This window comes from Mustela lutreola, chromosome 1 (assembly GCF_030435805.1).
Source record: "Mustela lutreola isolate mMusLut2 chromosome 1, mMusLut2.pri, whole genome shotgun sequence".
Classification (NCBI taxonomy): Eukaryota; Metazoa; Chordata; class Mammalia; order Carnivora; family Mustelidae; genus Mustela; species Mustela lutreola.
The window spans coordinates 261605139-261631804 of record NC_081290.1 but is presented as its reverse complement, the minus strand read 5'-3'; the positions used below and the strand labels follow the sequence as shown (position 1 = coordinate 261631804).

The following is a 26666-nucleotide window of genomic DNA, read 5'->3' as shown; positions in this document are numbered from 1 at the left end:
GGTGTCATGATGTCCAGCCTGCCAGAGCCCTGTCTGAGGAGGGCCCTGCTCTTCAAACACATGCCTTTCTGATCGGACTTCCCGCTTAGTGACTGTAGAGCCCTTGCGGGCAGGTTCCTCCAAAGCTCGGTTCTGCAGACCACCAACACGCAGTCCTCACAGTCCCTTGTAAGGTGCAAGGTCTAAATGAGTTCACATTCCTAACATTCTAGAACAGTACCTGGAACACAGTAAATGCCAGATAGGAGCAACTATGATCATTAACGTGATCACTTGTGCTGGGCAGAGGGCGCAGCATGCGGAGACTGCAAGGCAGGGGAGAGTGTGGTCCCTAGTGGAGACAGACAGGAGCGGCGTGGTAGACAACAAGGAATCGGGTGGCGGGACGAAGCTGCGGAGGAGCCGGGACTGTGATAAGGAGAGGGCTCAGTTGTGGCCTGGTAGGTCCTCGCCCTGTCCTCTGGCATGGGGCTTCCCGGGATTGGCTGGCTCTTCTTTGCCCTCAGCCCAGCCTTCTGCACTCAGCACCCGGACCCCTCTGAGAGCAAGGGGAGCAGAAGGCACAGGGCAGCCCTGCCGACTCTGCTTGCCTTGATGCTAGGAAGAGTGGCCTTCCTACCAAGATGTACGCCAACGCCCGGGCCTAGAGCAGTCTGGTCTGTGGTTCTGCCCCCCAAGACAGCACCAGGGGCCCCAAAGTGCTGGTTTGATAGTCATCTGAGGACACAGTTCCCAGAATGCTAGGTCTACTGAGGCTCTAGGGTCTGCTTCAAGGACGAAACCCTCGTTCCGGTAGGATCCTGGTGGAAGATGGCATGTGTCTGGCCCAGCTCTTGGCTGCTCCATTCCATGTGTCAAGCTAGTCAAGGAAGTTTCCAGCAAATATGTGCGCAGAATTTGGAAGCGATGGAGCCAGCCAAGGCACCACCCACCACAGGTGCCCTTAGTCCCCTAAAAGTCCACCCCTGGGGTTTCAGACCCCACCCAAGAGGCGATAGATTCCAGGAGCCTCTCGGGTCCCCTGGGACGTGTTCTCTCTGCTGCCTTCCAGCAGTACAGCCGGCCAGCTTATCGTGCTGGGCCTCGGTTTCCTCGCTGGGGAGATGGCAAAGGTACGATGGCCACGAGCAGTAAACAAGATAATTTGTTGAGACACTAAGCTTAGTGGCTGGCTCATTAAAAATACGTATTAAAAAAAGTATGTATTAAATGGCAGCTGCCGCCTTCCTCATTATTGTAACAGTCAGAAACGTGTTGAGAAGACACGTGTTTGACACCCAGAGTCAGCTGTCTTCCTTGACCTCGAATGGCATTTCTTAAAATGCTGTTCTCAAGTGGTCTCTGTTAGTCACACTACTAATACATTACTGCTATTGCTAGTACTGGTATTACTAACCTAACTACTCCTGCTACTAATGCAACTAGTGACAGGACTCCTCGCAAACGCTGCCCAGAGCCGAGAGCCAGCATTCAGAGAGCGCACACGAAGTGGCAGACACCGTCTTCGGCACTTGGCTTATTAACCCACGGTTCTCCCTGTCCATCAGCAGGGAAGGGATATGAGAGAATCTGGAAGGGTGCCTTCCGTGACCGAATCTCCAGCGTCACGTGGGAGGCTGGCACAAGACAGGAGACAAAGAATGAGCAAAGCCCAGCAGACAGTGGAAGAGGCAGCCCGCTGCCCGACCCCGTGTAGGACGGCCCTCAGGCTGCGCAGCCTGCCTGGGTTGGGACCCAGCTCTGCCGCTGATGAACGGGGGGCTTCGGGCATGTCACTTAGCTTCTGTGCCATGGTCTCTTCTCAACAGGGTTATCACAGGCTTCGAGTTAATATACCGAGAGTGCTTAGAGCCGCTCCTGGCCCCCGGAAGCCTCTGTCATCCTCACTGTATATTCAGGGGGACCTCAAGGAGCCTGGCGGGGTCAGGGAATGCAGAGCAGCCCCGGGGTTTTAACTGGGTGTCCAAGGACAGCTGTAGGAAGATGGGGACAGGCCAAGGGGCAAGGGGCAGCAGAAGTCACAGAAGGACTTTGTTGTTTCAAAGTGTGCATTTCATGACACAGCTGGATCTATGTTTTAAAATCACAAGAATTCGGTGGAGAATTTGGTGTTTGCTTTCTTAAGTTCTCAGTGACGGCGGATCTAGGCAATTCCATCGAGGTGGGGCTGGAGCAGCTCTCCCGGGGAGAGGCACGTCCTCAGAGGCGTCTGCGGGTCAAGTCCAGCTCCTGCCCCGCTGCCCCTCTGGCTCTGGGATCTGAGAAAGTCCAGCTTCCTGTCTGAGCCTCAGTTTACCCATGTGTAAAGTAGAGCCCCTCTGCTTCTGGATTCTGCCTCCGAGGGGCACCCCCCAAGTCCTGGGGGAATACTGCCAGTACAGGAGAGGTATAAAGCGAGGAGAGGCGCCTCTTTGTTCCATTCCAGATGCAGAAGGGGGAACGTCTCCCCTCTGCCGAGCAGTTTACATAAATAGGAAGCACCACGGATAGGCTGTGCGCTCAGTGTGAAGAAGCAGGCTCGTTAATCTTTTGCGCAGCTTGCGAAAGTGTTTTCTTATCAAATAATAGAGATGATGGCAGTGGGGGCTTGATGCTACTGACTTAGGGTTCCCTTAAATACCATTTCAAGAAGATTTGCAACATCAAGCTCTTTTCTCTCTTTTCCTCTCCCCCTTTCTGTGCATTAAATTCCCATCTGCTTACCCGAAGTGGAAGTCCAAGAAATCAGGAGAGTGATTGGGTGAATTAGTACTTGTTTCCCCCACGTCCCCAAGACTGGAGCCTCCCGTAACCTCTTGAAGGGGCTTGTTTACAGCCTGCCGTGCCTGGTCCTTCCCCATCATTTTATCCGCTGCTGCTTTCCTCCAGAGCACCTTCCCGGGCCTGGGGACGCCTGGCTGCTGCGTATCTGTCTGCTTACTCGTCCACCCCCTGCTCCCCGCCCTCCAGAATGTGAGCTCCATAGACTGTGGATGGGCTTTGTTCTGACTGCATGCCCAGCACAGACAACAGTCCCTGGCGCACAGTAGGCCATTAACGAGTCTGTTCAGTTAACGAAGCAGGATGTAGAGCCTGCAGGTTGGACTCGTGTCAGAAAGACTGTGGCATGGGGTCTCTGCTCTGCCGGTTCTGAGCCGGGTGACTTGGGGCAGCTTGTTTCATTGCTCTGGCCTCCGCTTCTCAGCTTTCACTGGAAAACGGCTGGATCTCCTTCCAGAGGCTCTTGTGGCAGTCACGGGAGGTCACACATTTAAAGGCACAGAGTCAGCTCTTCAGACGCGCTAGCCCGTTATCTGTGTAATTACTGTTTCCGTCAACCTTAGGGAAGGCTTAAACAACCAAACCACGTTGAATGCATAAATAACCCAGAAACAATGGGGAATTTTAAAAAATCACTCAGAAAGCATATTTTCTCAGGGTCCCTGGGTGGCTCACTCAGTTAGGCAGCCGACTCTTAGTTTGGCTCAGGCCATGATCTCGGGGTCATGAGATCGAGTCCTCCTGCATCGAGCTCCACACCCAGTGGGGCATCTGCTGGACATTCTCCCTCTTCCCCTCCCCCTCTCTCTAAACTAGATAAATCTTTTTTAAAAAAGCATGTTTCCTCTCTCATATGCACACCCTCAGTCCCTGCCCTTAATTCCTTCAAGTCAGCCAGGTAGAATCCGGGGACCCAGGCGACTCAGAGAGAAGATGAGGTAGACCAGATGTCACAAAGGCTAAGTGAGGACAGCTTTGCACAGAGATGTGTACAAACTTTAGATTTACCAAAACCTACCACCCAAGGATTGAAAATAACTTTATAAGAGCGCCTGGGTGGCTCAGTGGGTTAAGCCTCTGCCTGCAGCTCAGGTCACAGTCTCAGGGTCCTGGGATTGAGCCCCACGTCTGGCTCTCTATTCAGCGGGGATCCCGCTTCCCCCACTCTCTCTGCCTGCCTCTCTGACTACTTGTGGTCTTTCCCTCTCCCTCTGTCAAATAAATAAAATCTTAAAAAAAAAATCAAAACTAGATTTTATCCACCCATTGGTTCAATGACCAAGCAGGCTTAGCGTCAGACCCTCTCCAGCGTTACTGGGGTACCCTGGCCCCTTGCTTGCTGGTTGGGTCCAGTGCCCCCACGTGATGAGCTGCGGTTACCAGGTCTCAGCTGGGGAGTGAGATGATCTGATGTATCTCACTCGGGCTAGGAACATGTAGTCGAAGCTTCACAGTCTGTAAAGCACTTAACATGTAGCACCCTCTGATAGATTTTTCAGGAGAGCTCCCAGAGAAGGCTGTTACTGTTCCCATTTACAGAGGAGCAGACCGAGGCCTGGAGAGGGTCAGAGAGCCAGCCAAGGTCACAGCTAGGAAGAGGCAGATCGGGGTCAGGCAGGGAGGCCTGATTACAATAGCAGCATCATCGGGGCTGTCGTGCCCCTCCCGCCTCCCAGGAGAGAAGAGGCAGGATCCCGAGAGCCGGGTCTCTAGGGGACACTGCCTCTATGCAGCGTGACGTAGGTGGCCCGCTCTCTGCCACTTGGGGCCTCTTCCTCGGCAGACGGGAGTTCGCTGGCTCAGGATAGCCAGCCTGACTGTGGGCGTCTGTCCAGCATCTGACAAGGAATGAGCCAGGGATTGGGGGCAGACAAAGGAAGTGGTAGTGCCAGATAATGGGGGATGGAGACTCGGCAGGATCCTAGCCCCCAGGGGCTGCCTGTTGCATCTCACTTCCTGCCCCATTGTTGAGGCCACAGGTCCTTGCAGAAAAAAGGCTGGGCACCCGGGCCTGGGGGCTTCCTTCACTGGCAGTGTTTTTGTAACACTGCAGCCACAGTCCCCTTTGTCTACAATATTGCCAGGATCCCAGAGAGCCTTGGTATGCTGGAAGTCCCTGCTCTGCAGGGAACAGACTTTGTTTTCTTAAATGTGGCTTCCAGGGCTGAGCTGCTGATGTCCCAGGCACTGAGGGGACAGGAGAGCATCTCAGATGATGTCTGCTGGAAGGCCGGGCTGCTCTCTGGCCCACTCCTATATGCCTGCCACACAGCTCTTACAGAGCCCCTCCTCCCACAGGACCAACCACCTGAGACAGGACAGCCACCTGGCACTTGCCCCCACTTGGCTGCTGTTGTATTGGACATTTGGGGAGGGGAGCAGTGTCTTCAGAAGTCTAGAGAATATCCCTGAGGCTCCAGGGCCCAAACCAGCCTCCTGTTCCCTGCTGACTTCAGGGCTGATGAGGCCACAGGTGCAGAAGCTGGAGTTTGGGGGGCCTAGGTGAGCCATGGGGGCCCGCCTTTTGTCTGCCCTGCCTGCTTTTCCCGGGGTCAGCCAGCTGCTGGGCTCAGAACATTTTGTGTGCGGTAATTTGGTGTTGCAAAGGACCCCAGAATCTTTGTTTGTTTGTTTGTTTTACCTTTTAAAGCTTACAGATTGCCTGTGGCTAGCTATGTGACCTTGGATCTGTGTCCCAACCCCTCAAAGCCTCAGTCTCCATCTCCACATTTGTAAAATGCACACTGATCATTGTACCTCCCCTGCCGGGTGGCTATATTAGAAATAGAGTCATGTGGGGCGCCTGGATGGCTCAGTGGGTTAAGGCTTCTGCCTTCACCTCAGGTCATGATCCCAGGGTCCTGGGATCGAGCCCCGCATTGGGCTCTCTGCTCAACGGGGAGCCTGCTTCCCTTCCTCTCTCTGCCTGCCTCTCTGCCTACTTGTGATCTATCTGTCAAATAAATAAATTTTAAAATCTTAAAAAAAAAAGAAAAGAAATAGAGTCATGTGAGCAGAGTCTCCTCTGCCTGCTCTGCACATAGTAGGTCCTCAACAAATCATAGCCTTGCGGTTTACTGCCCAGAAGCCAGTGCCAGCGTCTTTTTCCAAGTTGCAGTTGGGATGTGGGTGCAGAAAACAAGGTCAGTCCTGGGAGCCAGCACCATCTTTTCCTAGTCCTCGGGTGCACCGCTGTTTACTACGTGGGTCAGAGCCCCTCGTTGCCACTCGGGAATTAACCCCCTGGCCTCAAGAACCAGCTCCCTACTTCCTCTTAGAAGTTTCTAGAAACTCTACCTGACCATGTGAATGGGTCATCTTTTTTTTTTTGCCTTAGACTGTGGAGGAGGGGGAGGCAACTTTTGTATGATTATACTCAGCTGAATCCGTCCAGAGACCCTACCTGAAAGCCCTTTCCCCCTCCGTGCCCTGGGTGTCTGAGGGATAAGGACGCAGAAGAGCTAAGCCACAGTGTCCTCCAAAGGCTGGCCCAATGGCAGGTGGCAGGGTCCCCAGCTGTGGGTGTGAACAGGTTGGAGGCCCATGTGGGGTCTGGCTTCCATTCGGTGAAAGAGTCTGTGGTCTCTTATCAGCCGTCCCAGACACAGAGCAGAGGTGGAGAAGGTGGGTCTCTCGCAGGTGAGGTGTGGCGGTCCGGCCAAGGCAGCCACACTCCAGGATCGTGGAGAGAGGCCTGCTTTCACACGCTCCCCGCCAGGGGCCTGGGCAGCAGCCACCGCCCACCAGAGTCCCAGGCCCCAAAGCTCCAGGCTCCCTGAAGCCGGCAGAGACCTCCCTGCGAGGCCACAGAGGGCAATGAGCTGGTGGCCGGTGTGCAGGCTCGCCCACTGAGATACCACCCTGGACACAGAGCCAGTTAGGGAAGACCGATGGCTCTGTCCCCTCCTCCGGGGCACAGCGACACGCTGACACATGCAGAAGCACATCTCCTGCTTCCCTCCCCGAGAAGCCTCCCCCAGTGTCCTCCCTGGGCCCCAGGCCACCCCCCACCCCCCACCCTGAAACCCCCAAAAGGCGCCCTGGCCATGGAGCCCCGCCCCAGGACACTGCTCTGGGGTCGAAAACTCTCCTGTGAAATGGTTGTCTTTTTTTTTTTTTTTTTTTTTTAAGATTTTATTTATTTATTTTAGAGAGAAAGCAAGCACAGCAGGGAGAGGAGGTAGAGAGAGGGGGAGAAGCAGGCTTCCTGCTGAGCAGGGAGCCCATCGTGGGCCTCGATATCTGGACCTGGGATCTTGACCTGAGCTGAAGGCAGATGCTTGATGACTGAGCCACCCAGGCACCCCGGTTGTCTTTTTATCTGGGAAGTATTTTCTTCACTGAAGGCAGCCATTTTCCAATACCCAAGCCAACTCAAGCCTCCAAGAATGAAAGATGAAGTTGGTCCCCATTTTCCAAGCTCATTTGCCTGTAGAGTTAGGCCTGATGCCCTTGTTCATAGCACACAGAGCCCCACAGAGAGTTCTGGAAGGAGAGCAGAGCCCTGAAAACACGGTTGCAGCTGGAGGGCTTTGCTGCCAGGAGGGAGAAACATGCCACACAGTTACAGATTTGGAGACTGAGCTACTACACTGGCGGACCTAAGGGAACACCAGTGAGCAAAAGGTGCCGCCTTTGGGGGGATTGTAGTCAGAAGAGAAAGCAGCTAAGCTAACACTCAGGTGAACCGAAGACGATGACAGACAGGGTGAGCTACGCAGGGCTGGGGGGCAGAGTGGAGAGCTGTTTCAGGTTGGGCAGGAGGTGGTGGCAGGCGGCAGCTCACCCAGGAGCTAGGGTGGCCAGATATTTTGGGTTATCTGAGAGAGTTTGCTCTCCAGTGTGACTGGCAATAGCACGCCACTTTCCTCTTGGAAGTGGGCCAGTTTGGGTGACAAAAGCTATGGCTTTTGTGCCTAAAACTCCCCATCGCTAAGATGAGGGAGTCGGGGAAGGGTCCAGAACATGGACGACCACAGCCGATCTCCTAAGCTGAGCGACACCGGAATGCTCTGTGTGGGAGCCCAGGGGCTGGTATCTATAGCCCGGGACCTCATCCCAGCTCTGCCACCTACCAAAGTGCGTGTTCTGGGGCAAGGTGGTCCACCTCGCTGGCCTTCAGTTTCCCCATGTGTGAAATGGGGATAATTCTAGTAGCTGTTTCGTAACATTTCTATGAGTGTTAAGTGAGTCAATAGGTGTGAGGGGCTTAAAACAGTGCCCGGTGCTTTGCATGCTATAGAAATCTTAGTTGTTAGTGTTTCTCTGTTATTCCCCCCATGCCTTGGGAGCCAAGCCAGGATGCCACCGTTGTCACCTGATTGACCTCCCATTCCACTGCCCACTCGTAGGCTCCCGGGCATCCTGACTGGCAGTCCCTAGAAAGAGGCAGAGAAATGGCTGACAGCTAATGATGACTTGATTATAGTCTAAATTTGTATCCAGCTATATATCTGGACAAACAGAGGTTTTTTTTAGGTCTCTAATCTCTAACAGATGAGTTTTAATAAGAAAAGAGTATTTCCCCCACAGCAAGCCCTGAGCTCTGTCTGACGGCAGTCCTCTGACCACACGTGGAGACCCTGCCACGGGTCAGCTCCAGGTGCTGGGGCACCGTGGCTGCTGGAGAAGACAGGCCTGGGGGTCAGAGGAGGTACTTACCCAGCTCCGACTCCAAGCCCTGCCAAACCATTCTGGTTTACCAAGCAATCCTCGAAAATTAATTAGTCCAGGATGTGAACTGGACTAGAATTGCTTCCTTTGTGCTGGGAGCCGCATCTGACTTCAGAGGGACACAGTGGGGTTTTTTCAGCATGGATGGTTCACCTTGGTGTTTTAGGTCACATGGCTCTCAGAAATCTTGGACAACCAATGGGAAAGCCCTCAGAGCCGTCATGGTAGAGCTGACCTTGACCTTCCCAGAGGAGTCTTTGCCTGCAGAGTCGTCATTCGACTGGGCAAAGCTGGACCTCTTTGCTAGTTCCTGAAGTTGCCACTCTCTGGCCCCTACCCAGACAGCATGGGGGGAGCGGCATGGGAGCAGGGGCTAGGAGAAGGGGGATGCAGCAGGAAGATGGCCCCAGAAAACCCCTGTTGTTGTCAGCGGCTCCATCCGAAGACGGGGCAGAATCAGGGGGAGAATGTAGGGCTGAGGGTGTGAGACCGTCTGGCTGGCCACTGTGAGGTTCCTCTCCTGAACTAAGTATGCTCACAGGTGGGATGGGCTGAGCTTCCCGGGGAATGGGACAATCTCATTAGGGAGCAAGCCAAAGGAGGCACAGACCTCCCCAAACCCTCCTCGCCCCCAGAGCCAGGCTCACGCCCAGAGCCCTTTGCGCTCCCTGCCAAGGCTGGTGGGGAAGAAAACACAGGCCGGTTTTCCCAAGGCTGAGCTTAGGCCAGGTCTCTAGGCCCTGCCCAGCTGGTAGAAACGTCCGGGGCCTGCCTGCAGTTCACACCCGGCTCCTCGTGGGTGGGCACAGAGGGGACAGGCCTGCGGGGGGGGGGGGGGGGGGAGACAGGGGCACAGGCCTTCCCATGCCTCAGGCTTGGGGCACAGGCCTTCCCGTGCCTCAGGCTTAGGGCACACAGCCTCCAGTTACAAGCCTATGCCCCTCTGCCAAGCTGCCTCTCTCCCTGAGGCCGCTGCCCACCTCGAGAAGAACAGAGCCTGCTTTGAGCTGGAAATTAAAGTCGTTTCCTGTTCCATGTTGTTAAGACACTGCTTATAGGGCTGTAATCCCAATAAATCATATGCTTGCTGAGTGGGGCCGGGTTTTTTTTTCCCCCCCAGGCTGCAGGGACCTCTTAAAAACCAAGGCCTTAAGAAGCTTATTCTCGTTCTTTTTTTTTTTTTTTTTTAAGGGGGAAAAAGTGGTTTTTGCAGGCCTGTCCTGTCAAAGGGCCTTAGGAGACCCTTGGCTTAATAAGCTCAGGTTCAAGTATATGATTAACTTAGAGACACAAGGAGAAACTGAGTCATGTGGCACGTGGGGCTGGTCTCTGTGGTGCTGCTGAACTGGTTCTGTGACCTTGGGCGAAGCACTTGGCCCCAGGAGGTTGCCATTCCCTCCCCTAGCAAAGAGTCAGGCCATGCCCACTTCTTCACGTGGAAGCCTCATCTCCCGGACTGTCCCTCGTGGTGGTGGCCGCTGTCTTTCGCACACAGACACGTGCGGCCGGTCGGTGGCCTTTTTAAGTGGCGTGGTTTGTCACAGAGGCGGCTCCACCTGATGTGCTGGTGTGCATGAGGGTGATGGTTTCAGCAGCATTGGGGCAGGCAGGGGCGTAGGTTCCTAACCAGCATTCCGTGCCCACCCACCCTGCCCCTGCCCCACGTCATGTGTCGGTGAGTCTGTACCTTGCTGTGTCCCTTCCCCTAGTGCGATCCTAGACTGCCAAGGCCGGGAGGCTGCACTGCCAGAAACGGCTTCCAGATCCCACCCCTCACAGTGGTTGCATCTGTTTTGTCTGTCTTATGACTTGAGATGGAGTGGGTGATGGGCAGTTCGCTGGCAGGCTTTTGCAATCTTTACGTGTTTATACTTGCTAGAGGACCCAGGAGCGGGGAGTCGACCCCACTTGAAGAGTTAGAGTTGAGGCATTTGATAGGATCAGATTCCTGTAGCCTATTTTGCTGCTATGTGTTTTCTCTATCAACAGACACTAACATAGTAATAATAGTTCACTTTTATTGAGAACTTGCCGTGTGCCAAATGCTGGGCTAAGCTCTTCCATACATACTTCTCGTGAGGTCGTCCTGTTATTTATACCGATTTGGCTGATGGGACGACTGAGGCTGAGGAGGCACACGATCACAGTTGAATTTATTGCTAGTGATGCTGGATCCCAACCCAGAAGGCTCCCACCTGAGCCCACAGCCTAGATCACCACGGAGTACACATACGACCATTGTCACGTGGAGTCAACAGAATACCAGCAAAAGAGGTTCTCGCCATGGAAATACCTAGAAGTTGCCTCTTTAAGAGAAAAACAGGCCCAAAGAGTTTAATGATCTGTCCCAAGTTGTAGCGCCCTTTCGCCAGCTTTCAGGAACCTGGGCTTCCTTGCAGTGAGGGTGCTGCGGGGAAGTGGGGTAGGAGCCTCAGTTTGCTGGACTGAGAAGGCGCATGCAAGTCATAGAGTATTCTAGAACTGGTCGGGCCGTGTGCCGCCAGAGGCAGAACCCGAGCCACACACTCTGCCCAAGTATAGCCTTGTCTTGAGGTGGTGATTCTCAAAGTGTGTTCTGGGGACCCTTAGGGTCCTGAAGACTTTCAGGAATCTACAGCGTCAAAATTATTTTCATAAGAATAAAGAGCTATTTACCTTCTTCCTCTCCTCTTCTCACGAGTGTCCCGGGGAGCTTCTCCAGAGGCTCTGTTACAAGTGATGACGATATCAACGAAAGCTGATACTGGGATATTGTTGGGAGATGCGAACTGGCGCGTTCACGTTCGAATATTTTGGTTTTTGTTTTGTTGGTTTTTTTTTTTTTTTTAAGATTTTATTTATTTGAGAGAGCACCCAGGGAAGTGGCAGAAGCAGAAGAAGGAGGCTCCCCGATGAGCAGGGTTGAGCCCAACTCAGGTCTCTGTCCAGGACCCAGGGACCATGACCTGAGCTGAAGGCACACAGTTAACCGACTGAGCCACCCAGGCACCCCTAACATTTTCTGTCTGGATTCTGATTCAATAATAGCCATAAAATAACACACTTAAACAAAATCTCTTTGGCAGCCTCAATAATTTGTAAGAGTATGAAGGGGATCCTGAGACCAGAACACTCCAGAACCTCTATTCAGAGATATTGGACCCAGCAAGGGGTGTCTTGGCGACAGAGGGGCCAACCAAAGGGGGTACCTTCAGCTATGCCTCCTCCCCCTCTGGCACAGCGGACACCTGCCCTGGAAGCAAAAGGCTTGTGGCCAACCTCAGCCTAGAGAAATGGCAAGAAGAGAGAAACCGACTTTTTCGTTGGGAGGGGAACAAAGCAGGCTACCCTGGGGACAATGCAGATGCCAATATTCCCAGCCTTGCCCCTCTGGGGCCCTCTCACCCTGAGGGTAGGATGTAGCCACAGCCGGTCCAGATGGGAGTTTTTATGGGGATTTTCCAGAATGTCCAGGAATACAGGCCAGCTTCTCAGCATGTCCAGTGGGCAAGATGAAATTACCAGAAAGGAAGTAGTAGCCTGGAACCCACAGGCCAAGGGAAGGATGTTACTGAGAAAGTCTACGAATTGCTTGTCATTTTATCTTCCCATGGACCACAGGGGACTGGGTAGGCCAGGGGGAAAGGTCTTCAGACGTCAGTGTGGGGGCTGGCCCTGACAGGAGGACACCAGCCACTACCCCAGAGGCAGAGGGACCCTTTTAACCCTGGAGGATTTCTGTATGTTGAGAATATCTAGTCAGCGTTCAATTCAGGAAACAGAAGCCACTCTAGGTCTTTTAAGCAAGAAGCGATTTAATGCAGGGAGTCAGATGCCAACAGAATCATTGGAAGAGCTCAAGGAGCAGGTTCAAGGCCCAGCCTCCCAGGAGGCTACAAGACTCCTCCCGCCAGGGCCGCTCCCTCTGAGATAGCCCCTAAAAATGCAATTCCGGTCTAAAGCCGAAAGAAGTCTTTGTCTTTGCTTTCTGAAGCACACAGCCTCTGAAGCACTCAGCCAGGTGGAAAATGGACACTGGAAGGGTCTGTAAGAAAAGAAGAACTAGACCTCATGTCTCATGAAACTGGCAAAGGGGGCACAAACATGGGCTCGGCCTCACACCTGTTCACCAGGCCTCATGCAGCTGGATCTTAATGGCGAAACCTGATTTGCCTCCAGAACCCCAGCTTCAAAGGAGTCTGGGAAATGTAGTTTTCAATGGTTTATGTCTCCAACAAAGATGGGATAATGGAAGCTGAACGAGCCAATCCCCAGTACTTGCCCACCAAGGTTACCAACGCCGTATTTTTTCATGTACTGAACTCTCAGAGGCCCAGAGCGTGATGAATCACGACAGCATCTGATTAGACTTGGTGATTCCCCAAGTTCCCTCTTGGATTTCCCCGAGTGCAGCTGGGATATGCTGCTTAGAGCTTCAGTGTCCATACTTGGCACTTGGTCTTGGCTGTCGGCCACAACAGGGAAGAGTGGCTGGCAAATCCATGAACTAGCTTTTCATTTACACTTCAGTCCCAATGCTGGTGGTTTAGATAAAGCCTTCCCCTTGGATCAGAAGGACTGATATATATATAGAAATATGTGTCTGAGCTTGCCTTCTAGCATTGCAATGTCAGAATTGGAAAATCCAAGACTATTTGGGGAGAATTCAAATGGGTATTTATAATCAAAGTTCTATAAACAGGAGGAATTCACAAATGGCTCGTGAACTTCCTATATTCTATACGCTCCCCCCATGGATTCCTGGCTTCCCCACTTTAGCAAGTCAGCACTATGCCCTTGGAAATTATATGCCATTCTTTTCTGGGCAGAACCAGGAGCTGGTCCAGAGGTGAAAGCTTAGATACACCATAACAAGTTCCTGACGCTCAGCCTTACTTTTAGTCATTGGGCCAATGTTTATTGGGGGCCTATTCTGTTTAGTCCCTGTGCCGGGCATACTTGGGAGTACACAGACATGAGCAGGCCATCGTCCTTGTCCTGAGGCACAGTGGGTCTATTCAGGAAGATGAGACACGTTTATTGCAGGAAGAGCAAGTTCAAAGGGATCTTGAAACGGAAAGAGATTATTTTCTTCAGGGAGAGAGGATCAGGAGGGCTTCTGGAAAGAGAAAGTATTGGAACTGAGCCTTGAAGAATAAACAGGATCTGGATGGGCAGAGATGAGAGTAGGTTCATTCTCTACAGGAGGTATGAAGGGCAGGGGAAGCTTGAGAACCACGGGTGTGTGGTGGTCTGGTATGTCCTGCTGAAGGATCCAGAACTGGAGATGGGTCGGGTGAGGTCCAGGGCACTAGACCTCAGGTCTCTTGAAGGCCAAGAGCAGCTGGGTTTCCCCCACTCGTGACTATTCATCACTCCAAGTGGTACACGCAGACCCGGATAGGTTTTCTGAAACGATGGGCCCAGAACATCAAAATAACTTCCAAATGAACCACCTTCAAGATCACATCTGCTTATTTTGCTTAAAAATAAATAAAAAGCGTCTTTTCCCTCAAGGAGAAAAGCCCTTAAAAGTTCTGACGATTTCCTGAGTGTTTGGAAATCTGAGACCAGTGGTCTGAGGGTCTCTTGTGGATTCCTGTTGACTGACTTAGTGGCTGAAGAAAGAGAATAGAGATCCTTTTCCTGGTCACAGCACCTCTCTGTGAGTCTAGGGGCAAGATGGCGGGTGACAGCAGACACCTAGTGCTCCCGGAGCCCAGGGCGTCCCAGGGAGTGGGGTGTGGAGGAGTGGCAGGCATCAGGAGGGCGGGGAGCACACACAGGAATTGGAGGCAGACTCGGGCTGTCCTTGAAGAGAACAGCCACAAGGGGCAGGGTGCCAGGGCTGCCTCATCCTTGTGACCAGGCAAGGAAAGTTCTGGGCAGAGCAGGCTGGTTGTCCATTGAGTCATTTGGCTGTCAGGGCCGCCCACAGCCCTGAGATGGGTTGGACTGTGAGGTGGTCTCCCAAGATGGTCTTCGCCATGGGAGACTTGGCCAGAACGGATAGAGGACAGGAAGAAAGCCCCTCTGGACAGGGAGCGGACCCTGCCTCCCCAGCAATAATCCAGATCCGGCAGGATGGGGACGGGAGGGCTGGGCAGGGAGAGGGCTAGCCCTGAGCAGCTGTGCCCGCTGTATTGCTCAGTGCTAGGGGGCACTAGTCACAGGCCATGTGAATGGCGCCCCCTAGTGACACATGGACAACCTTGTGAGTGGTGCTCCCTAGAGTTGGCAACTCAGAGGCCTTCCCCAGCAGAAATCTCTCCCTGCTTCCACCTCCCCCACCCATGTCACTGTGGCCCTGAGTTTTTAGTGTTATGCTCTCCTGGGACAGGGAGTGGCACGCTGAGGCACAGGAAGGGACGTAAGGCCCACCTCAGCCCAGGTGCAGGCTGAGGAAGGGGGGGGGGGTGACTGTTAACTATGCCCCATACGTCAGGACACACAGCTTCACGACAGCCCATCTCACAGATGCCGAGAGCAGGCTCAGGCTGTGTTGGTCTGTGGTGATGGGGCACAGCTGCTTGGAGCAAAGCTGGGGTGGGAGCCAGCGTCTGTGAGTCTCTTCCCTCTGCACACCCCCCACTACCCAGGAGGCAGTCTCCCCTGCAGAGGGAGACCCCTGTCTGAATTCAGGAGTCCCCCATTTGACAGGCTGGCAAGCCATTCCTTTCATGGGTCACCTAAGGCCCTTAGGTTCTGCTCGTGGCCCATGATGGGAATTTCTCCTGACCCATGACAGTGTCTATGGAAGGGGACAAATTGGGGTCTCTCTGTGGGCAAGGAGCAAGCCCCCCACACCTCACTGCCTGAAGCTTAGGGGTGAGCAGCCGCTGTAGCTATGCTCAGAGCATGCGTGCTGGAGGGCGCCCCCTACCTGCCTGACCCTCTCTCTCTCTCTCCTGCTTCACAGGCCCTTCATGCTGCTGCCGCCCCTGATGGAGTGGATGCGTGTGGCCATCACCTACGCAGAGCACCGCCGCAGCCTCACCGTGGACAGTGGTGACATCCGGCAGGCCGCCCGACTGCTGCTGCCCGGACTGGACTGTGAGCCCCGGCAACTCAAGTACGGAACGGGGGAGGAGTGAGGCTGGAGGGCCCGGGCTCCACACCCAGCCCCCTGCATAGTCCTCTGTCTGGAGTTGGGGAGGGAACCCTCCCAAGGCTTGCTCTGTGGGTGCCATGCCTCTTAGACTGATCATTCCAGACCTTGGCTGCTTTCTGGGTGCATCTTCTGCAGCCGTGGGTGACAGAGCAGACACGCATTTGGATATGGGCAGGAGAGCCCGCACGTCTGGCTCTGTGGGATATTTAGGGAGTAATCAGCAAAGGCGGGTCCTCTCCTCTGTTCCTATCTCTGACACTACTTTTTCTGAGCTCCTCCTTGGTGTAGGCACTGGGCTGAGCCCTTCCTTTGTACATGTGTCATCTTGGTCCTTATGACAAATTTACAGAAAGCGGGGCTGTAATGCACGTGTTACAAATGGAGAAACCAAGGATCAGGGAGGAATAATAATTCACACACAGATACTCAGCTAGAAAATTGTCTGAATTTGAAGCCAGGTCTACATGGCCCCAAGCCTAGACTCTTAACTTTCTTCCCAGCATGACTGTCTTATATTGGACTGGTCTCCAAAAGTTAGTCTGGAGAATGTTCTGCTGGTTATCCTTGTCGTATGAGAGACATGCTTCTTTCTTTCTTTCTTTCTTTCTTTCTTTCTTTCTTTCTTTCTTAGCCTTTGCCCCGACCCCAGTTATAGCCTCCTCACTCTCCATGGAAAATTCCCAAATGTTATTCTGGGACATAAACTTTCCACACTTTGGCCCAGCTAAGGCTCCAGGCTGAAGCCCCCCATTGAAGCCCCTCCATGCCATCTCGTAGACACAGTTTTTAATCTGTGACTCTCGTTGGTAGGATGGCTGGATGGTAGTGGGATGGTCATGGGGTTCTGGGCCTTTCTCCAACATCTGTTTGGTAATTCTGGGTCTCCTCGGGAAGCCTTGAGGAGAAGATGTAAGCCAAGGACTGGAACCTACTGTAGGCATCCTATACTCCGAGGGCAGCCTTCGCCCTGCAAAAGGCATACAGGCGAGCACTGTGGCCCAGGCTGGAGCTGCTTCTGGGTCAGGCAGAGTCCCTGGTGGGTTCTTTCTGAGGGGACTTCGTTTCCTGACAGTGGACAGCTCCAAGAAGCTCAGAGCTCTTCTTTAACATGCTTACAGAAGAGCAGAAGTCTGTGCTCCTCATGTCACTGAGCATGACAAGGCCAGTCGCTGCCGATCAAATGTAATTCCCTGTCTTCCCGCCCCTCATCAGCTTCACCTCCTTGAGAGGCGAAGCCCTTGCCCCGGGCATTCACAGACAATCCTGATCACGCATCTTGGGGTCCCGTCTGTGCAGACCCGAGTGCTGTTTCAGCTCCTTCCGGAGGCTGGATGCCCGAGCGGCCACGGAGAAGTTCAACCAGGACCTGGGCTTCCGCATGCTCAATTGCGGCAGGACGGACCTCATCAACCAGGCCATCGATGCCCTGGGCCCGGACGGGGTGAACACTATGGACGACCAGGTGCGTGCAGAGAGCTCTGCTAGCCAGGCGCGGGGGACATAGGAGGGGACTCACCGTGGTGAGTGGCGGTGGCACAGTCCTTCTGTTCCAAATCTGAGAGCTGCTCTGCTCGGTGCTCCTGAGAAGTGGGCAGCCTCCCAATTGGCACCCTGCCCCGGGGCTGGTGGGCCGTCAGCTGGAAGACTTTCCTAGCACCGCCGGGGAAACCTGTCTAGGAGCTTCTGCTTCCCCTGGCTGGAAGGCCAGATGCTGGCCCGGATGGTGCAGGGCTGGGCAGAAGCCCGGAGGACTGGCTGTGAGAACTAGTCACTGGGGCATGTGCCCTGGGCGCCTCGTGGGCTGCTCCGCGCCAGGCCCACAGACCCTGCTGCCTCCATGGAGTTAGCGTTCTACTCGGGGAAACACGTGCTAAGAAATACAAACGTAACATACCGAGTGTGGTGGTGGGAAGCGTTAGAGAGTAAAATGAAGCCAGAAGAGGAAGCTTTGGAAGTGATTCACAATTTGAGATAGAACTCGGGGGTCTTGTTTGCTGTTTACTGTGTTGGCCATGAGGGGGGCCATTTGTAGGGTGCGGCTATGTTCCAGGCACCGTTCAAAGTGCTTTGCCCAGATGCACTCATTCAGTCTGGACGGTGGCCTGAGGAAGTCGTACTATTATCATCCCCATTTTATAGATGAGGACAACTGAGCTCTGGAGAAGTTGCTTTATGTGAGGTCACACAGCCAGGGCAGAGCAGAGCCGGGGTCAGAAGCAGTCTGACTCCAAGCTCTTCGCCCCTATGGACTGTCCAGCTGGTTTGTCTGATGCCACTTTGTGCATCCTCACTGCAGGGATGATGGCACTGTGGTCTAGAAGGCCACACAGACGCGGGGGGGAAGCTCCGTGACAGCAGAGGACTTGGGTGGAATGCTGTCCCGTGAGGTGCCAGTGCAGGACGGGGTGTGCTAACGTGCCAGCTCAGCCACGAGACCAGGGTGGACCTGGACAGGTGACCATCAGGCAGGACGGCTGGGGCCCAGCGCCTCCGGGAGTGGGAGGGCAGGGCTGAAGCAGAGAGCGGTGGGGCAGTGCTCCAGGGAGAAGGTGACTGGGAGCAGGAGCACAGAGGTGGGATGGTCAGGCCATGTGCTGGGCTGGGGGTCCGAGGCAGGGCAGCAGGGAGGCCACAGGCTGGGCACCTCTGTCAGAGCAGTTTCCCCAGGCCTTGCGGGGGCTTTCATCCTGGGGGATCTGCTCCTTGCTTAGAGCGCCGGGGTGAGGCCCGGGGCCATCATAACCGTGGCATCGTGGACAAGCTGCCCCTCACCTCCATGATGAAGGTCACTTTCCTCGCCTCCACCCACGGGGGACCGCAGCCCCAGCCCTGTAAGGTTCAGGGACACCTCTGCATCTGGCACGTAATAAAGACTCAGTGAGCATTTGTTCTGGGTCTTGCATCCATGCGAGGACAGCTATGGTTATCCATGAGCTCTGGCCGTCGGCCCTGCTAGCTTTACCCTCCCCGCGGACCTGGAGGGGGATGGGGCTGCCACAGAAAGGTCGTTTCCCCTCCCGGGACTCGGAGCCGATGCGAATGCTGCACCGCGTGCAGATGCCGCGTCAGGCAAGTGCGGAGGGGGCTGACAGCAAGCCAGAGCCCCCTCCTGTCGCCGGGCTCTTCTCGGAATGCTCGATCCTGTTTGTGCCCTCAGCCTTGGTGTTTATGGGATGATCTGTGGGTAAACAGTCTCTCACCCGTGATTAATGTCAGGCCATTTCTTTATCTCTCGGCACTAGGCAAGGATTTATGAGGTAAGGAGATCTTGTCTACACACAAATAACCTAATAAATAACATCGCAGGCTCCAGACGCGCGCTCGCCAGGATCCAGCTGTGGAATAACACTTTCCACCGCCGCCTGTGCTATGACTGGCCCCGGAGACAGGCTCCCAGCCAGGAGGCAGCCCGGCGAGCTGTGCTTCGAAACACAGGGAGGGACTGGGCCTCAGCTTTCGGAAAAGCTCGTCCTGGCTCCGTGGCACAAGAGAGCAGAGTGAGACCCCCGGCCGCACTCGTGAGCTGCTTCCGAGGGGCGGCTTCACGGCTCAGGCGGATCCGGGTCCCGTGTGAGGTCCTCCTCCTCCTCGTGTGACCTGGCCTCGGTTCTTTCTGCTCCTCGTCTGTAAAATGGGGATAACAATAGAGCCTCCCTCATAGGGGTGTTATGGTGACTCAAGGAGATGTTGGCCATAAACCACTTGATGGGGTGACCGAGGTGCCCAGGGCCAGGTGTGGGTGAGGAGAGTGCCGGGTGACACCGCGGCAATGACCAGCTCACTGCGTTCTTGTGATTTCTTAGCTCCTGAGGTTGGCTTCCTCTGGACAAAGCACTTCACACACAGTCACTCATCTTTTTTACAACAAGCCTATGAGCTGGATACTGTTGTTCTCGTTTTCAAGAAGAAACAAGGAGAGACAAGTGACCTGGACACAGTTTACAACTCCCCTTGGCAGAGGGGGCCTCGTCTGGCCAAGTCTGGCTCCAGTGCCCCTGCTCTCCACCCCTCTGGGGTCCCGCCACACTTGTGGAAATGGCCCCTGCTCGCGCCTCATGGACTGTGTGTCCCTTGGTCCCGGGAGGGGCAGGAGGGCGAGCTCAGGATGGGCAGCTGGGTCCAGCAGGAGCCCGGACTGTGGTTTCTGGGACTGAGGCCCGTGGATGACGTGACACCATGTCTGTTCCCGGAGGGTTTAGGGTTGATCTTTGATTCCCGTAGGGCCTGACGCCGCTGATGTACGCCTGCGCAGCCGGGGACGAGGCGATGGTCCAGATGCTGATTGACGCGGGCGCCAACCTGGACATCCAGGTGAGCAGCGCCGCGGGGCACCCAGCCCAGCAAGGGAGCAACCCACAGTCTCCAGCAGCTGCGCCGGGGCGGTGTCTGGGAGGAACGGGAACGCAGATGCTCAGGGCACTTCTGCTCTCACCTGGGCTTCCCATCCGAGAGCGGGGAGCAGAGCAGACAGAATGGGCTCGGTTCTGTTTCCGGGACAGCCTCGTCCCTGCCGTGTCCCTACCCAGGAAGGGTGGCGCTCACCTATCATCCTGCCAAGTCTTGTCTGCGGCAGGGCAGGGGTCGGGGGGCTTCATGCAGACATGACTAGGGCAACAGAAGGCACTCAAAGGGGCTCCTAGTCACCCTCCCAGCCAATGCGCCCCCTTGCTCAGGTGCCTGGGTCACCTGCCCGGGAATGGCACTTGCCCACCTGAAAAAAAATGGCTCCTTTGTGGTATTTTCCAGGTTCCAAGCAACTCTCCCAGACACCCCTCCATCCACCCCGACAGCCGGCACTGGACCTCGCTGACGTTCGCTGTGCTTCACGGGCATATCTCTGTGGTGCAGGTGAGTGTCCACCACGTGTGCAGGGAGCCCTCGCCTGCCCGGGGGGCCAGGCCCCGAAAGTAGCCCTGCCTGGAATCCGAGAGAGCAGAGGTGCTGCTTTGGGCCTCTCTCCGAGTCAGCAAGACAGACCCCCCTGCCCCCACGGTTTGGCTCAGGGAGAGGGTTTAGGATAAGGATATGTGTGCAATTTTAGGGAACAAGCCCAGGTCCAGGCAGGCATCTCCATATCAGTCCGGGAGTCTGCGGGCTTCTGGAATGGCACGTGGGCTCCTTTTTCTCTCTTCCGATCGTCTTCCCCACCTGTAGCCCTTTCTGCTCCCTGGCCCCATCTCCGGATGTCCTTCTGGTTCTGCCCATCCCCATTCAAGGCTTAGTCTGTGGATTTCCCAGTTCCTGAGAGGACTCAGAGCGGCACAGCTCACCTGGCCAGACAGGCCACGCCCTGTTGTGCCCACGATGGCCCAGATAGCTGTGGCTGGGGTGAGAGTGGGGCTCCAGCCCAGAAGGAGAGCCGAGCAGCGGCTCACCCCACATAGGCCACCAGCCACTCTGCCACTCGACTCCCAGAGTCCTTTGCTCCTCGGGCCACTGGGGTGCACGGGGTTGCACACTCCTTCCTGGGAGTTCATGCGTCCGCCTCGCAGACTGTCTGCTAGACGGCAGGTTTTCTGAGGGCAGGGGCCTGTCGCAGCGACTCGGTAGTGGGTCTGCACTAGGCCAGCTGCCGTCCTCTGCCTACTTGCCACTTCCTGCCCTCCTGAGCACTGAGCAGAGCTCCAGCCTAGCCCAGACCGGCCGGCAGGGCTGTGCCCCAGACCTGCCTGGACTGGGGCCCAGTTTCACCCCATCAGGCGGGCCTCCACCTCCCCCACCTTAGCGCACCGGCTCGGGCAGCAGGGCCACAGCTGGTTTCTGACTGATGAGAGCCTCTGGCCGACAGCCATTCTCCACTTCCCACATGCCAGAGCCCAGGCTTGGCGGTCAGCCTGGCCTCCCCATGCCTGGTCTGCAGGTGTGCGGTGGGCGGGGTTTCCCCTGGATTTGGAGAAGGCTGTGGGTTTGGTGTCAGAAACCCAGGAAGGATCTCAGGGCTCCCTCCGGAGCAGCCGGTCAGGGAAGGTGAGGTGCAGCTCAGAGTCACCTGCTAGAGCTTCATGGACGCCACCCCTGCCCCAAGGCAAAGCCAGGCCTGGCTCGGCTGGAACTGCTTGGCGTCTGTTAGCCCTGCACCATCTTGTCCCTACCAGAAGGGAGAGAAGTGTCCCGGATAGCGAGGTCTTGCCCCAGCCCCGTGCCTCCCCATCTTGCCTGCTGGACTCCTCTGGTGAGACCCCATGAGGCCTTTGGTTACGATCCCTGTTGTGGGCTCAGCACCATTCCATTTCATCCCCAGCATGGCAGCAAGGCAGGCCTCTGGCCATTTTTCAGATGAGGAAGACTGAGGCCTTGGGAGTTGAGCTCATTCCCCACCTGAGGTCACTCACTGGTTAGCAGCCAGCACTGACACTCAGCTCTTTCTGACTCTAACACCTCTCCCTTTCCCACTACCTCTGCTGCCTCCCAGAACCTCAGTTTCCCCTGGTAGATGGGGGGTGATACTTTCTGTTCTGCTCACTTGCATAAGTTCTTAGAAAGGTCACTGCAACCGATTCATAGGAAAGCATTTGAAAAACAGGCTCCAAGGCCCCCACAAGCTCAGGGCCTTGATCCAAAGCCACAAAAGTGGATGTGAAGATTCTAGAAACTTGAAGCCCTGAGGGTAACTTCAAGTTCCAGAGTTTAGGTTCCTCAGCTGCCCAGGTGAGCTGGGTCTTGGCCACATGCCTGGAGGGAACCAGAGGCCCTTTGCCCAAAGCCTCCCCTGTCACATCCCAGCCACTCCCCGCCACGCTGATGTGTCCTGCCCCCTGTCCTGCCCTGTGCCCTGCAGCTGCTGCTGGATGCCGGCGCCCACGTGGAGGGCTCTGCAGTGAGTGGCGGTGAGGACAGCTACACAGAGACCCCTCTGCAGCTGGCCTCCGCAGCCGGTAGGTATACGGCAGCTGCCCTGCCCAGCAGCGCCCCCCCCCCCCCGCCACACCAAGGGGTCCTCCCAGCTGGGGCAGCAGCCAGACTCGCGGCCACATGCCCAGGTCCCTGAAGCAAGCCCAAATACGCCTCCTTCTGGACCCCTGGGGACTCCCCCTCACCCTGTTCATCCTCCTTTCTATGGAGCTCGGGAACTGGATAGCAGCCCGTAGAGGCGCACGGTGACAGGGGCAGTGGTAGCACCCTCTGTCCGCCTTGCCTTCCAGGGAACTACGAGCTGGTCAGCTTGCTGCTGAGCCGAGGTGCTGACCCCCTACTCAGCATGCTCGAAGCCAATGGCATGGCCTCCTCCCTCCATGAGGACATGAACTGTTTCAGCCACTCGGCCGCCCATGGCCACAGGTATGCACCTGGGGTTCCTGTCCCATGTGATACAGGAGCATGAAACAGCCTTTCAGGGGCCCAAGTCCCCCATGGGGAGCAGAAGAGCTAGAGATCTTTCTAGATGGGGGGGCCTGCGTGGAAGCCACCCAGAAAGAAGATACAGGTCCTCAAAGAACAGAGAGGCCTCCGATGTCGGAGAGACACTGGGTGGTGGGGACGGCCCCCACCTCCTGGTGGAGCTGGGACTGCCACTGGGTCTCCCACTTCTTGTAGACTTTCCCCTGCACGCTCTGGCCCACCCTGGGGCCAGTCCCCTCCCATGCTTGTCCCCTCCTGTGTTCCCTGGGTAGTTATTTCCTGGGGCTCCAAGGGCCTCGCACAGCATATGCTTGCCTTGAAGAGCCTCCTGGTGGCTGTGTGGGAAATCACATCCCCCTCTGGGAGCAGATGGCAGACCTTGCTTTGTGGGAGCCAGGCCTGCCCAGGGGTGTGGCGGGGCGGGCAGCAGGCTACGACCAGAGCCATCCGGCAGCTCTGGAGCGGAGTAGGGGGCAGACGAAGACAAGAGAGGAGGTTATCAGAAGCCAGAAAGGGGGCCCGGAGGGAAGGGTGGGCTGGACAATGACTTCCTATTCTCCAACGCTGTTCTCAAAAGCAGTGCGCCTGCTGTGGCCTCCTCCCTAGAATGCTTTCTTCTCTGGCCTCTACTGATGCAGTCCCTGCTCAGCCACCAAAACTCACCCTCTCCTCCGCCCCCCAGGGCCATACTGCACACCCGTGCTCCTAGGCCTTTTCCCCCAGCGGCCCGTGGTTTCCCTATTGTAGCCTCTTCGCCCTGTGCAGACACGCTCTGTCCACACATCTGCTTCCCATTTCTCTCTCTGGAACATGGGATTTGGGGGGCAGGGGTGGTGGCCGGCTCACCTTCCCATACCAGTGCACGGCACAAGTGAGGCGCTCTGTAAGCTCGGTGAGCTAACAAGGCAACAGCAGGATGATCCTGGGTCTCTTGAGAGGGCCTCTGCCTGGTGCGGCGTGACCTCTGTCACAGACGAGGAGCTGGCTGGGCAGGGCTGCTGGGAGGAGGCTCAGCCCCCCCAGGTGACCTGTGGACCTGCCCCCCGCTGCAGCCATCCCAGGCCGCAGGATGTGACAGAATGAGGGGTACGGAGCCAGCCGTCCTGGGTCCACATTCCTGCCCCATGTGACCTTGAGTGCAACGCAGTCATCAGCCATGAGCGGTGGGGTCCCGGGGCTCTCACAGGGTTAATGCAATGCCACGGTGCACGGGAATGTGCTCCGTCAAGTCCAGTATCCTCCACACGGGAGTCCATGTGACCGGCTTCTTGCCTTCAGCTCGTTGTTGTTTGTGGCAGGCCGGGAAACAAAGCATATGAACATGTCCTGGGTTTCAGACCCTTCCCGCAAGTACAGTTGACTGTCACCTCAAGGTTCTGCTACGTGTCAGGCTCTACATCCGATGCTGTCCATTGGCCTCCCGTTAACCCTGGAAGAGGGTGACATGGACACCCCACTCCACAGATGACAGAGCAGTCAGGGCACAGGGAGGCAGAGAAACCCATCTGAAATCACACAGCCAGGAGGGCAGGGCCGGCTTAGCCCCAAAGCCCATGACTAAGTAGTACCAGGATGGCGGTGACAGGGGCAGAGGTGTGTCTTGCCAGGGCCAGTCCCTCCGAACACCCCCCCTGCCTTGCTCAGGTGGCTACAGATGGAGGGTGCTGGGAGCCCCGGCCCAGCCTGCCTGGGAGGGGAAGGCTGTGAGCCCCTAGTGCCCACAGGTGGCCCACACCAGCCCATCGAGGCCACGGGGCTCAGGAGGACAACTCTGGTGAGCACCGTCCATGGCGAGGACCTCAGGCACTCCCCCTCCATCATCCCTGGGCCTGCAGGAACGTCCTGAGGAAGCTCCTGACACAGCCCCAGCAGGCCAAAGCTGACGTCCTGTCCCTGGAGGAGATCCTGGCCGAGGGCGTGGAGGAGAGCGACACCTCCAGCCAGGGCAGCAGCAGCGAGGGGCCCGTGCGGCTGAGCCGGACCCGCACGAAAGCCCTGCAGGAGGCCATGTACTATAGCGCTGAGCACGGCTATGTGGACATCACCATGGAGCTGCGGGCACTGGGTGAGGCCCCACACACATGCGCACACAAACACTCGACCACTCTCTAACAGACGGGAGGAGGGCTGGGTCCACAGGGGCAGACAGGCTACAGGGCAGACAGGCATCGGGCGCGACTCCATCTCCGTGGGCCTGACGGCGGCTGGCCGGGGCAGGAGAGGCCGTGAGCCTCAGCTGGTCCTCCATGGGGGTCCTCCTTGGAGTGCGTTGAGAGGGCATCGGCCCAGCCCTCCAGCTTCAGGCCCTTCCTCCTCCCTGGTGGGAGCTTTGCAGCCCCCAACCTGGGATGTGTGGCCCCCAGAACATCTGTGTCACTAGGAGTCAACGTTTCTGGTCAGTTAGAGGCCAGTTTCTGGCCTTGTCCTGTGACATGGCCAGACTCGTTCGCTTCTCGGGTCTGTGAGTCTGTGGATGCTCCTGCCTTCAGGGAGGCAACTCAGACAGGCAGACCTGGGTGCGACCCAGCCGTTCCGCCGTCACTGATGCTGCAGAGTCTCGTCTAAGACCGTGACGTCCTGCAAGGCCCGGAGCCAGCTCTCCATGAGCTCTGCATGTCCTCTGCGGGAGGGCAGCTGGGCTTACTGTCCCAGCAGCCACCACACACACGTGCCCAGCCTGGGCCAGGGGACTGGAGGCCATACCTTCTTGCTGCCAGCCAGGCTCAGTGTTCCTCCCTGTAAGATGGGTGCATCATTCCTAGCTACAGACAGAACACCAAGGATGCTAATGCTTCCTTCGTCATTGTGTCCCTGGGGAATGCCATAATCCTTTTTTTTTTTTTTTTTTTTTTCCACAGTGAGGCTGGGGGGTAAGAAGCTATCTCTCTAATTACCAAGGAAATTACTAGCTTTTGTCATGACCTCCACAAAATAGTTTTAAGTTACTTTATGGCCCCACTGACACCCTCCAGGGAGCTAATACACAGTAATTACACACCACTGGATGCCAGTGCCCTGAGTGCTGGACAGGCGTGGGCCGGGGTGTCCGTGCTTGATAGGACATGTTCAGGACATGTTCAATTACAGCCCCTGTAATTGTTAGGTCTTCCCAGTAAGTAGTCGCGGGGCCCCACAAACAGTGGAGCTGGTGTGGCCCCAGGCTGAGCCGTCTGGGTGCCCTGTGCTCGGGCCGGAGCCATTCCCCTGCCTTATCTGATGGGCACCTGAAGTCCCCTCTGACCTCTCGGCAGGGCCAGTCGGGTCCGTGAAGCTCCCCTGCCCTGGCTCGAGAGCCCCTCGGCCTGAGGGAACCGGACGGGAGCCCACCTGAACAGGGGGTCGCTGTGCAGTGGGCTCGGAGGGTCCATGCACCGCAGAGGTGACGACCGCCCGCCCTCCCGCCAGGCGTCCCCTGGAAGCTGCACGTGTGGATCGAGTCTCTGAGGACCTCCTTCTCCCAGTCGCGCTACTCGGTGGTGCAGAGCCTCCTGCGGGACTTCAGCTCCATCAAGGAGGAGGAGTACAACGAGGAGCTGGTGACCGAGGGCCTGCAGCTCATGTTTGACATCCTCAAGACCAGTAAAGTGAGTGACGTCAGCCGGTCCTCGCCCCGAGTGCCGGGCCGGCTGGGTACCCAGGCTGGCTGCGGCCAGACAGACGCAGGCCCCCTCCAACACACCCCGCACCCTGACTGCCGCAGCCTGGCTGCAGAGCCCCGGGGGAGCTGTCGGGGCTGGAGCCTGGCCAGAGAAGCCACCTGGGGTCTCCGCGATGGGGGAACAGGCATCTCCCACCAGGCCAGATC

At 56.3% G+C, this 26666-nt stretch overlaps 1 protein-coding gene across 1 annotated transcript in view; it reads left to right on the top strand.

Moving 5' to 3' along the window:
- Window positions 1-26666, top strand: part of ABTB2 (ankyrin repeat and BTB domain containing 2) — a 177798-nt gene that overhangs the window by 142210 nt on the left and 8922 nt on the right. Inside the window, exons 4-11 of the mRNA XM_059139493.1 lie at window positions 15332-15484; window positions 16820-16985; window positions 19745-19834; window positions 20270-20371; window positions 22302-22398; window positions 22666-22801; window positions 24697-24926; window positions 26267-26445. Of these exons, the coding sequence (XP_058995476.1) occupies window positions 15332-15484; window positions 16820-16985; window positions 19745-19834; window positions 20270-20371; window positions 22302-22398; window positions 22666-22801; window positions 24697-24926; window positions 26267-26445 (1153 nt within the window). The remainder of the gene's footprint in view (window positions 1-15331; window positions 15485-16819; window positions 16986-19744; window positions 19835-20269; window positions 20372-22301; window positions 22399-22665; window positions 22802-24696; window positions 24927-26266; window positions 26446-26666) is intronic.